Source organism: Emydura macquarii, unplaced genomic scaffold (assembly GCF_026122565.2).
Source record: "Emydura macquarii macquarii isolate MOO-44397 ecotype Brisbane River unplaced genomic scaffold, CSIRO-AGI_Emac_v2 contig_1551, whole genome shotgun sequence".
Lineage (NCBI taxonomy): Eukaryota > Metazoa > Chordata > Testudines > Chelidae > Emydura > Emydura macquarii.
Window position 1 is genome coordinate 21,683,241 of NW_027131688.1, and position 13,171 is coordinate 21,696,411.

Genomic DNA, 13,171 nt, shown 5'->3' on the forward strand with positions numbered 1-13,171 from the left:
AGGAGGAAGTGGGGGGAAGCTCTGGCACAGGGGAGGCAGTGGTAGAGGCTCTGGCAGTTCCAGAAGGGGGAAGACAGCGGGACACTGCTCTGCAAAAAATAGCAGCGCAAACACCAGAAGTACTGCTTGGGCGTGTAGACAGCCATTTAGGGTACATGCCCTGGGGGTTCAGGCATATAACATATTCTATTCACCTAAGATGTGTCTCACCATTTACACTGTATACCAATGGTAGATAGGTATGTAATGTCCGTACACTAGCTGTAAATGTAGCCATAGCGCTCATAGCTTAAACAGCAGATGAGAGTGTGTCCACCCACACAGTGTAGGCCCCTCATACTCTATATATTGGAGATTAAAGTTATGAAGTCATATCATATATATGATACAAGCAGCAGTTAAACTTTTTTTTAGCTATTTTTAAAGTCATCTAGCTGTAAAGCTACTAATTTCTATATATTTTATTTAAAGAAGGAGACAACTTTTTCAGAAGAAATATCTACATGTTGATTAACATTAATAGTATTCTTTTCTTATGTCTGTGCAATATGAAGGAATTAACACATTGTAACCTTGTAATGTTTCACTTAAAAAAAAAAAAAAACCTGTATCTGGTTTCTTGAAAATCAGTATAGGTGCCTTTTATCATGAACTATAAATTTATTATGTATTATTATTATTGTACTATAGGTATGTGTGATGGGGTGTAGCAAACCTGCTGGAGGCCTTGTGGCCCTGCCATACACCGCCCCAAAAAACGGCAGTGGAGAGGGTCCTCCAAGCTGCCTACAGTGGTGGTGTGGGACACAGCCAATCAGGGCCCAGCAGGCTAGTATAAAAAGAGCTGCAGGGACAGAGTGAGACAAGAGCAGTTCCTTGCTGGAGCTGGAGGAGTGTGGATGGTGTGCCTGGCAGGCTAAGGGAGCTACAGGACCTCGGACAGAGCAGTGCTGGCAGAAGCCGGGGGAGCGAGAAGGAGCTGTGGGCTGACTGCTGGCACTCCATAAGGACAAGGCCCTGAGGTATACATGAAGATTGTTTGGGGCTGTGGGGAAGTGGCCCAGGGAATCAAAGCAGCAATATGGCTTAAATAAAGGGACACAGCAGATGGCTGCTCTCTACAGGGTTCCTGGGCTGGAATCCAGAGTAGTGGGTGAGCCTGGGTCTCCCCACCCCCGTAAGTCACTGGGGGGGAAGTGGCCTGGACTTTGAAGCACCCTCAGAGTGGGGAACTGAATTCTTTAGTGGCCCAGCAGGAGAGCTGTAGCCTGAAAGGCTCAGAGAGGGCAAGGACATTGCCTCCAGAGAGGAAACCCTGGAGTACACTCAATATCAGGCTGGGACCATTTATAGACTACAAGACTAATTAAGGACCTAAACCCAAGGAGGGCAACAGGGAGAGAAAGTGCAGGTGCGTACACACTCGACTAGGGGGTGCTCGCAAGAGGTGAGTGCACCCCATTACAGTATGCCTAGTGATGTAGACATACAAGATGACAGGTTCCTGACTTGAAGATCTTTCATCTGTCAGACAAAGTAAGGGGGAATGGAATATATGCAACACAAAAAATCTCCCCCCAAAACATCACCTATGAGAAGGGAGCTCATGTTTTATATAAAAATATATAATTTAAATGAATCACCAAGATGTTTACATGCCTTACTGAGTAGCCAAGTGATCCTACTGTAAGTTAGAATTTGGGGGAAATTATTAGAAGCAGAAAAAAGACTTCTGTAAGTGGACAAATAAGAGGGAACATGATTAAAATTATTCAGATTAATTAAATGTAAGGAGAAGGTAAATTGGGTGTTTCTATTACCAGAAAAAGGGGATATTTAAAGAATATTGAAAAGGAAAAATGTAAAACGGATCCAATGGAATTAAGGGCATAAGCCAATCACCAATTGGCAGATCAGGATCAAACTTTGTATTAGTACGTTATTTCATAATTTTCTGCCATAGAGTTTTTGCATCTTCCTCTCAAGCATCTGCTACTGGCCACTGACAGGAACTGGATAATGGTCCAGACAGATCACTATTCTGATGGTGACTTCTAGTACACATCCCACTGACCCACTTTGTTTATGCCTGTCCCTCATTGTGTCAAGCCTATATTTAGACTGTAAACTTTCTGGGTAAGCAAATACATGTCTATATCTCAGATGCTAGTCCACTGTTGGGTGCTCAAAAAACAAACAGTTAACATGGTTTCCACTGCATAACAGTTTTTGAAAATGGTTCCAATTTTATTTTAGCATGCACAAAGACAAAGGCCACAGAAGAGCCAAAAGAATTTGCTTTTTGATAGCTCACTGGACTACCATATCAACCAGTGAAGCTGTTCCATTCTCCACCTGGCAACAGCAATAAGAAGAAAATAGATTTAAAAAAAAAAAAAAAAAAAAAGGACAAATGTAAAAAAAAAAATTACCATGCTACAAAGTGAGCTATAAGAAGCTGATAAAACATTGGATGGATACAAAATGACACACACCATCATCAACTTTTCCATTTGAGAGATTTTGACTACTAGTGTTTTGTACTGAAGACGTCAAATGGAGTGTTTTCATTACTTTCAACGGAAGAACAAAAATAATAGTAGTTTGTACAAGATCAAGTAAGATCAAGATAAGTATTTTTATAGCATTTTACATGTTTTGAATGCTACATAGATTAAGTCATATTTTATGTTCAACTGGCATTTGTCTTTTTGTGTGTAATTATAATAATTATTCACTTTATAAAAATTAAGGTATTTAATTCCTAAAATGCTGTATATAAAAATATAGATATGACCGACAGTCCTTATGTGAGGCATCTTTCAAATAAGCATGATTCAGTATTCTGAATTGGATAGCACATACATGTGATGAATGTTATTTTAGGCACATTTTAAGAGATACTGAGAAAGAACAGGGCAAATTATTTATCTGTCAAAACAGTCTCATGGGCAAGTCACCACCCTTGGGAATTGTGAGCTGTGGCATATGGATTTTGCAAGTCATCTAAAAACTAAAAAAATTAAAATGTTCTTCCATCCAAATGACAGCAACAACATACCATAAAAGGAAATCAACAATGTTCTCATTTGGAAAGCATGTAGCAGACTGACAGCTCCTGTGGCACCTTGCAAAACCAAAATTTAAGACAGAAAATATCACAATGCCACTATATAAATACATAGTATGCCCACACTTTGAATATTGCATGCAATTTTGATAATTACCCATTTCAAAAAAGATATATTAGAATTGGAAGAAGTATAGGCAAAGGCAACAAATATGATTAGGGGTATGGAACAGATTCCATATGAGGAGAGGTTAAAAGGACTGGGACTGTTTATCTTAGAAAAGAGATGACTAAAAGGGGATATGATAGAGGTCTATAAATCATGAACAGAGTAGAGAAAGCGAATAGGGGAGTGTTATTTACCCCCCACATAGCACAAGAATCAGGATTCACACAATGAAATTAACAGGCAGAAGGTTTAAAACAAACATAAGGAAGTATTGCTTCACACAGTGCACAGTCAACCTGTGGAATTCATTAATGGGAATTGTGAAGACCAAAAGTATAACTGGCCCCAAAAAAGAATTAGATATGTTCCTGGAGGATAGGTCCATCAATTAGCCAAGATGGTCAGGGACAAACCCCATGCTCTAAGTATCCCCAAACCTTTGACTGCCAGGAGCTGGGACTGGATGACAGAGGATAGATCACTGGATAAACTGCCCTGTTATGTTCATTTCCTCTGAAGTGTCTGATACTAGCCATTGTTGGAAGACCAGATACTGGGCCAAATGGACCACTGGTCAGATCCAATATGGCCATTCTTATCTTCTTATGAAATTCCACAAAGCCAGATTCCTGCTGCCAATTTGGAGTTGTTACCTCTGAGAAGTAAGATTTTGTGGACACTTGTAGAGTGTTAATAATTTTGTTTTGGATTGAAAAAGCAGTGCCATCTACACTCAAATATATTTATTCAGTGCCAAATCAAAGTTTTAAAAGCAATCTATTAAAGCTGCCATTTTGATTCTCCTGCAAAACAAGTCTCTCTGGGTGCTCTTTTTAAAATATTATCTAATTTAAAGGTATAAAAGACAGCAATCCAAAAATTCTAGATGCTCTTCTGTTACTTAAAGTAGATATATACCTTATTTTCATTCCTTAATAAAATCCTGTGATAATCAAATAATAAATAGCAACCCAGTATCATCCATCTTTGCAAAACAATAACATACCCCAACTTTTATCAAATGCCTGAAAAAATAGATAAACTCTGTAAGCAAGGCTGGAAAGTTAATATGATTGTGTTATTTCAGACAAGAGGGCCTCAGAATGCCCTGCCAGCAACTCCCTCTCTTTTATAACTAGGGAGCACCAGATCATGGGCTCTCATTGACTGCAGTTGTGGTAGAACTGTATGTGAAGAGAGGTGATCTCTCAAGCCAGCAGATCTCAGGCCATTTAGGATTTTACAGGTTAAACCCAACATTTTAAATTCACCTAGCAAACAGTCCAAATCAGAGAGCACAGGTGTCATGTGTTCCCAATAAGACACTCTGCATCAGCTTCAGCTCCAATACAGACTTAATATATAGTCCCATATAGTGTGCATTGTAAAAAAGTCTAATCACAAAGTGACAAAATCATGGATTACAGCAGTAATTGCTGTATCTGAAAGAAAGGTGGCAGGTATCCTTCTGGTCAAATGTAGATGTAAAAAAATCAATCTGGCCAGCTACTACTACTCTCTACAGCTCATCTCATTTCTTTACAGCTATTGGTCGAGTCAGGCCCATAAATTATTAACTCTAGTCACAAATGGCAGGAACACTCCCTCAATCATGTGGGCAGATACAAATCTCCCAAATAGATTTGGTTGCCTATCCCAACCCACCATCACTACCTCCGTTTTATCTGATCTCAGTCTCATCCAGCTTGCTCTCATTTATGCCTCAATCTTCACCAGACATTGGGTCAGGTGCTCAATCACTCCTGCTGGATTAACAGAGCTGGAGATAAAACTTAGTGTTATCAACACAGTGAAGCACTGTAACCTATACATCTTCACTAACCACCTCCAGCAGCCTACAGACATTTAACATGCATAGTAATAAGACTGAACCCTGCAGAAGTCCACAAGCTTTGGAGCATGGCCTTGAAATTTAACAGAGTTCATTCGCTTTTTTGTCAAGGATGTGCCTTTTGCTGTCTCTATAAAAATCCATCATGATTTAGCCAAGTTATATGCCTTTGAAAAAACTCTCTGCTCAGCTGCCAAACTCTAACAGGTTGCCCAAAATTCTTCAAAGATTCCATCCGTACTGGGAGTACTTCAGCCAAAGACTTCATGGGTGAGAAGTCTTTCCCGGCAATTGCTGCTGGCCATTGGGGTGCCAGGCATCATAAATGAAAGCAGAAAGACTGTATCTTTTGTGCTCTCAATGCTTCTTCTCTGCTGGCATCCAGAGAGCATGGAGGAAGAAGCTACTGGACTGGGGTGTGGAAGGCGTAAACTGCAACAAGGAGACTGGGACTAGCTCACCAAAGGAGGCTGGGACAGGAAGCCAGGGGGAGTGATACAGGTCTTTAATTACACAATCACATACTATTTTTCCATAAGATTCCTGCCTCATTCAATGCACAGCATGGATGGTGATCATGGAATGAGCATCTATTCAGTACTTGTTTTATCCTCATTATTCAAGTAAGGTCCCATGCCTCATCCATCTCATGGTATTCAAACACTACTCTGAGTCTATAGTTACTGTGTGTCTCTCAGAAACCTAGAATATCTGTTGAGGCAGTGCAAAGCAATGGAAACACCTACAAGCATGGCTGAAAGATCTTTTAGTTCAGAATGTCACCAGGTTCAGTCATCAATGAGATCTGAGGTCTGTTACTGTCCAATTTTTATGCTCTCTGCCATTTTTGGCTTTTTTACACAAGACCTTATGAATTTCATCTGTGCAACAGCATGGGCTTTCAGCTATTTGTACAGAATTAATTTTCTCATTGGCTTAGTAAGTTATTATGAAATTAAAGATTGCGTCATAATGCAGACACAAAAGGGGAATGAAAATGAGGCTGCAAGAAGACTTAATTTTGGCACTTCTTAACTTTCAAGTGTTTCATTTTGCAATCTTTATGTTCTTTTAACATAGTTTGTGTATGTGCAATATGTAGGTTGTGAACACAAGACTGAAGAAATTAAACTGTACCAAAGCAAATTTGTTTTCTGAGATTCCAATGCGCTTTAACTTCTGCATGACAGTTTCCACATTCATGAATAACCAGAGGAGGAACCAAGTATTTCAAAAAACACTAACAAGATGTCTTTGAAAGTTGTCAGTTTTTAAAAAGACAACTGATTAGAGAGAGAGGTTTTTCATGAAAGCTGTTAAAATAATGAAAGCTTCAAAAAGACCAGCTAAGCTTTACTAAAAGAAATTAATATAGGCAAAAAATTAACTCTGAACTACAAAAAGGACTTTCAAAATATTTCCGGTTGTTAAATCACTTACCATATGTACTACTTCTGGGTAAATGGGCTCTGTGATCACATTGCGATTATGTGTGATGTATTCTACCATTTCACTTAAAGCAGCTCGTTTTACTTCCTTCCACTTTAGGTCACTCAGTGGATCAGAAACAAAGTCAAAAAGGACACAACATTGTCGCAACTTCTGAATAAAAAGCTTTTCTTGATCAGCAGGAGGAACATCTGAAAAGTGAAAATATTTGGTTATGAACATGTCTAGAAACTATGTTACTATAAAGGACTTTGCACTCCTCCCACTTTCTCCCCCGCCCCCCCCTTTTTTTTTTAAATTAGAGACTGTAATAGTGCTGAAGAATACCAGCAAGTGTTCTAAATCTTAAAGTTCCTGCAAAACACAGAAAGATTGTGAAGATTCTTAACAACATTGGAGTCTTATGCTCCAGTAACACCCTGTGATATAGGAAGCATGAATGGCAATGCAACAAGCGGTTTGCCTGCATTTGTCAAAATTGATGATTGTGCAGAAAAAACATGCATACTTGATTATTTTTGCCTCACAAAATTCCAGAGTTCATCTTAAGTGTCAAAATTATATTAAGACTAAGAGTCATCTACTCAACAGATTGAAGATGCTTCATGCATCTTTAGTTTGTGCAACTGACTTTTAAATATTGTACATTTCTGAAGTTTTAAAACTCCCGAGGTGGTAGTCTGTTAGTTTGAAAGGAAGAATTTTTACATTTGCCACTATTTCAGGTGTCCCTTTTGTGTGGCAAGTACTACATCCTAAGGCACTGTATATATATTCATCTTATTTAAGCAAAAAAGGGTATTCAAGCTGAATTTTTTTTCTTTAGAAGATTCATGCACTTTATGAAGGACACAAGTCTTTAGAGAAATGGGGCCTGAAACTGTATGGCTCCGGATTTTTATTGAGTGGAGAGAAAAAAAAACCAATTACACAGTTTGAATATTCAGAAACTCTGTTTTCAGTGTGTAGACACACACTACCTATCTTTATAGTTTGACAAAATCCTGGTCCTTGACTAGGTAATACAAATGAAAATCTCTCAATTCCCACCTTCTGTGAGCTACACTATTCACCACTTGTCTTGTTACATCCTCTAAAATGTCCATCAAAGAAATCAATAATGCTGACACTGAAAGTGACATTATTAAGCATTAGAGTTCACATATAATACATAACACTGATAACCAAATAGTCTGCAATTTTGTTTTCAACCGACACCACCTTCCAATATACTGAACTTTCATAAGCCAAGAAAACTCAAATGCTTTGGTCAGCTTACACTCCTCCATCAGGGTTTGCAGTTTGAATCCAATGGGATTAGTGCTCCTAAATAAACTCGGTGCTTTTGAAAATTCCATCTTTAGGTGCCTAAATGTGTGTTTAGGAACCTAAATGTAGGCTCCAATTTTTTAAAATATTGGCCTGAGAGTTTATAAAAAAACAAAAAACAAACAAACAAACAAAAAAACAACACAGGAATTTGTTAATGTACTGAAAGCTTAAACTTTTCATGGTTAACATTAAAGCTCTTTTGTTTTGAAGAGACAATGATTTAATACCAGTAATTTTTAAATAAAAATATAATTTTAGCCCCTTGATGCCACAAATACCTCAGCATGTGCTAAATTTTAAGTATGAATAATCTCACTGAAGTCACTGGTACAATTTACATGAGTAAAGTTACATACATGCTTATGAGCTTGAAGGATCAGAGTCTTAACTTTCAATATACATATTTCCACCCCCATCAAACAACAGAATGGTAAAATTCAAATAAAACTCCCTATCTGTAAAACGTGGTGTTTATAATTTAGTCCATTCCAGAATTTTAATCTAAAGTTGCAACAGCACAAATTTCACAATTAGTTTTATAAAACTTCAACTTGATTTAAATCAGTAATTTTTCTATAAAAAAACAAACACAAATGATTTAAATTGATGATGTAAATTGCTCCATCCTTCTCAGTGCACGACACACTAATGGGTATTGATAGAAAACAGAACAATCTTATGTGAAGGAGCCACCAAAGTAAAGTGCTACCTCACTCATTTAAACTTTATTGTACTTTTTCTATATTTGCCAAGGCTGACAGTCCCAATTATACAGACAAGTTTTGAGAATTCCTACATATTGCTATGTATTCTCAGTTACCCCATTAGCTTGGTGAAATGGATACCTATTAGGCTGTATTGTATGAAAGTAAAATTATCCTTCGTATTTCTTTGGATTCTATTATTATTTGTATTGCTGTCACAACTAAGGGACCCAGGCATGGATCTGGGCCCCACTGTGCTAGACATCGTAGAACACACATAGCAGACAGTCCCTGCGCCCTGAAGAATTTGGAATCTAAAAGTAAGACAAAAAACAATCAGTGGATACAACTGGCAGAGGTTGTACATGGTAACAATGAGATAATATACTTTAAACTTGAGTTTTGTACAGCAATTCTTTTTCATTAGATATTAGCATCCAAGAGAAGCACAGCAGGTTAACAGAGTAAGATAAGACTGCCTCTGCAAACACTTTAACAGCTTGCTTTCAGTTCCACTAATTAACTAAATTTATCCCCCTTTCCACAGAAGTACTATAAAATGCTAGGACTTTTTATCACAAGCAGCAAGAGTCCCTCTACTAATATGATCACAGTTTGTTTCAGATTTTGCTACTGATACATGTATGTACAACAAATACAAACCTAGTAACTTGAGTATTTGACAGCATTTGAGTAGTCTGGTTTGATATTTAACATGCTAGGATATTTTCCCTGTAAGTGATTGACAAATGTATCTTGGGATAGCAAACAATACTGCTATTTGGAAACAGAGTCTAAAATATATTTTGAATACATATTTTGTATTAAGTGGCAAGCAATCATAATTTCTTTAAACTTTGCATGCTGAAGTAACTCCAAATACTGGTTCCAAAAGCAACAACAGGAGCACATCAAAGTAAACAGTATACAATAAACAGCAAAACTCAATGACAGCTTTCGTCAGTGTTGCTAGGAGACCACCGGCAGCAAAGAGCTCTATAACTAGAAAGAAAGTGCTAAATGACAGCTGCTCATGAACAGAGCAGAGCTTTTTCTTATAACTACAGGCAGGATTCCAGCCTAATATTCAGAGCACTTCAGAAGTGTTTAACCTACATATGAAAAAAACATAAAATACCAACCTTTGGTACAATTTAATTTAATAGACTATCATTGCTTTTACCAAGGGAGCCTGTATGATCAACGGAAACTGCTGGCTAACATGTTCCGATTTCCGGCATGTGTACATCAGAAGTGGAACACATGTAAACAAGCACTCAAAGAAGTTACAATTTCCTTAGCATTGGTCTTTAATTCAATAATTGTTTGTATATCCAAATTAGCAGTATTTTATTGCCTATATTTAAAGGCTTTTTTGCACAAACAATATTCCTTGAAATTGCACTTTCCAGTTCAATCTGATACTTCACCATTGAATGCAAGGGCTTACAAAAGCTCTGATTCAGCCCCAAATATTTATGAGTATTCATCGTATAGAAACCCATGCCAGGCTACTGCATGAAACCTTGACATACTACCTAATTAGGCTCTGTAATATTCAGAAGTTTAAATACAGGCTTTGGCAACACAAGTAATTGACATAAAGCTATACACAATAGGACCTCAAGAGTTAGGAACGCCAGAGTTACCAACTGACTGGTCAACCACACATCTCATTTGGAACTGGAAGTACACAATCAGGCAGCAGCAGCGACACACACACACCCCAAAAGCAAATATAATACACTACTGTGTTAAACATAAACTACTAAAAAGATAAAGGGAAAGTTTAAAAAAAGATTTGACAAGATAAGGAAACTGTTTCTGTGCTTGTTTCATTTAAACAAAGTAGCATTTTGCTTCTGTGTAGTAAAGTTTCAAAGTTGTATTAAGTCAATGTTCAATTGTTAACTTTTCCAAGAACAACCATGTTTTGTTCAAAGTTACAAACATTTCAGAGATATGAACAACCTCCAAAACTCTGAGTTTCTACTGTAATTCAGTTATAGTACACTGTATCTTAATAGGAAAAATGAAGCATCAACACTAATGAAAATTGCTAATAATTCTTGAAGTAAGTGAGGCTGCAGTGTGATTTGCCCCAGACCCGCACCCCCCTAGGGATGGTCATGGGGAGCGCTGCTATCCACTCTGGTGGGCTGTTAGTGCCTGCTCATACCACACAAGTTCCCGCCTGTGTCAGGAGAACATCACGTGACCCCCACCATCAGGCCACAGTGATTGGCTGGCATTGACCTTTGCTTCTATATGGAGGAAAGGGAGGAGAAAGGAGGGGGGAGAAACAGCAGGGGATTTTGTGATCTGTCACAGCCACACAGCACTGCAGAACTCAGAACTCTTCTGCTTTACGAGAAATACAGTTGTCCAGCGGTAAAGGGGAAAAACATTATTTCTCAGAGTGGAAAATTGAGTGTTGGGGTACATATTAAAATTTTAATACGTTAGGGGGTACTTGTTGCTTAAAAGGTTGAGAAACACTGACTTAAGAAATCCAATGGAGGAAGACTTTTGAATGATTTTTTTTAACAGATCTAAAGATAAGAAGTCAGACATATAATTTCCACAATCTGAGTCATTGATAAGAGATCAATTTGCAATAGGAATAAAAGATATCAGTGGAAGAAAAAGACTTGTTAGAAGAGCCAGATCTAGATCAGGAATAAGCAGTGAGAATTTGCCAAACTGCTGAACTTAATCAACAACGACTGTACGTTGTAGAAAGAAAAACTGAAGTTAATATACACTTCATCAGGAAAAATACAAAACAAGTCTATGGAGTAAAACAAGTGAAAGTATAAAAGTTAAAACATTTGAGCATATGAAAGAATGTTCTAGATATGGAAGGAGGCACCAGCCTAGGCAATGTCCAGCATATGGTCAAACCTATCATATCTAGAAGAAATAGAATCATTTTGCAAAAGTTTGTAAATACAGAAGTCTGGAAAAACTTAGAAATATACATTTAGTTCACAATTCAAAAGTCTCAGAGAAGATACCAAGTAAGTAAGGTTAACATTCTGTCACAGTTATTTTTAGTAAAAGTCACGGACAGGTCACAGGCAATGAAGAAAAATTCATGGAAGCCCGGGACCTGTCTGTGACTTTTACTAAAACAATGGGTGAGGGAAGAAGGGCTGACTGAAGCCAGAGCTGGGCGGAGGGAAGGAAGATGAGAGCCTAAGCCCCACTAGGGGAAGGAGAGGAAAGAGAAGGAGAGGGCCCAGCATCCACTGCTGCCGCAACTGACAACTCCAGTGCCCCCTGCTGCAGCCCTGGTGACTCAGCCACCCCACCAACCACTGTGGCTGGGAACTGCGGGGGCACCCCGCTGTCCTAAGTGAAAAATGTCACAGAGTTCTCTGAAAGTCACAGAATCTGTGACTTCTGTGACCTCCATGACACAATCTTATCCTTACAAATAAGGAATAAAGAACTGACATTATAGATGAAGAAAATTTGTTTCTGGCTATTGTGAAAAGAGTCACTCTGAACTACAAGGAAGATTGGACAGTTACATTATCTACTAGAGGAACACTTATTTCATATGTGGTAGATACAGGTACACAAGCTAATGTAATTTCAGAAGAAATTTTAAAATGTCTAAAAGTAAAACCTTTAGTAAGAGAACAAATACATATTAATTTGAAATCTCATAATGATGAAAAAATTCCTGTTGCGCGTATTTGTGAATTACAAGTCATAGTTAAAGATAAATTAGAACACATAAGGCTTGTAATAGTTAAGGGACAAAGAAGGCATTTCTATTTTAGGTTTAGAAAAATGGTTACTACTAAATCTAATTGGTGAAATTCAGATTATTCAGGATTCTGAAACACTGGAAACAGAACATTACTTTACAGAGTTAGTCACTGGCATCCATTGGTAAATTGGATATAATGTATAAAATAGAGTTAAATGAAACAAAGAAATCAGTTATACATGCAACTAGAAAAATACCCTTAGATTTAAGAAGTAGGGTACAAAAGGAATTGGAAAGGTTACTTAATTTAGATATAATTAAAACAGTGGACGAGCCAACTTAGTGGTGAATTCATTAATAATAGTAGAAAAGAAAGATGGATCCTTACATTTTTGACAAAAATAAATTTAAATTTAGAGTGCAAGAATTAACATTGAATGAATACAAGTAATTGATAATATTGCTTACCCAAAAGAGAAGAAGTCATTACAAACATTTTTGGGGATGGTTAATTTTGTAGGAAAATACATACCTAACATAGCAGAAGAAACAACAAATTTAAGCTCTTTACTTTGTAAAAATAATTAGTGGAAATGGGACTGTGAACATCAACAAGAATTTAAGCAATTTAACCAACTAACAACTCTAGCATTAAAACTATTTGATAGTAATAGACTTACAAAACTGTTTTCAGATGCATCCAAAAAAAAGCCTATGAGCAGTTCTATTACAAAACATGGTGACGTATGGAAACCAGTTTCTTATGCATCTAGAGCTATGTCAGAAATGGAACGTCAGTACAGGTATGCTCAAATAGAAAAAAAACAGCTTTAGCATTTGTTTTTGCATGCAAAAATATTCACATTTATAAATG

General features: G+C 37.4%; 1 protein-coding gene across 6 annotated transcripts in view; it reads right to left on the bottom strand.

The window, feature by feature from the left end:
* PPP2R5C (protein phosphatase 2 regulatory subunit B'gamma) overlaps positions 1–13,171 on the bottom strand; it is a 234,919-nt gene that overhangs the window by 81,480 nt on the left and 140,268 nt on the right. For all 6 annotated transcript variants that reach the window (XM_067555048.1, XM_067555043.1, XM_067555042.1 and 3 more), the window contains one exon: positions 6,532–6,731. In XM_067555048.1, the coding sequence (XP_067411149.1) occupies positions 6,532–6,600 (69 nt within the window). In that variant the 5' untranslated portion in view covers positions 6,601–6,731. The remainder of the gene's footprint in view (positions 1–6,531; positions 6,732–13,171) is intronic.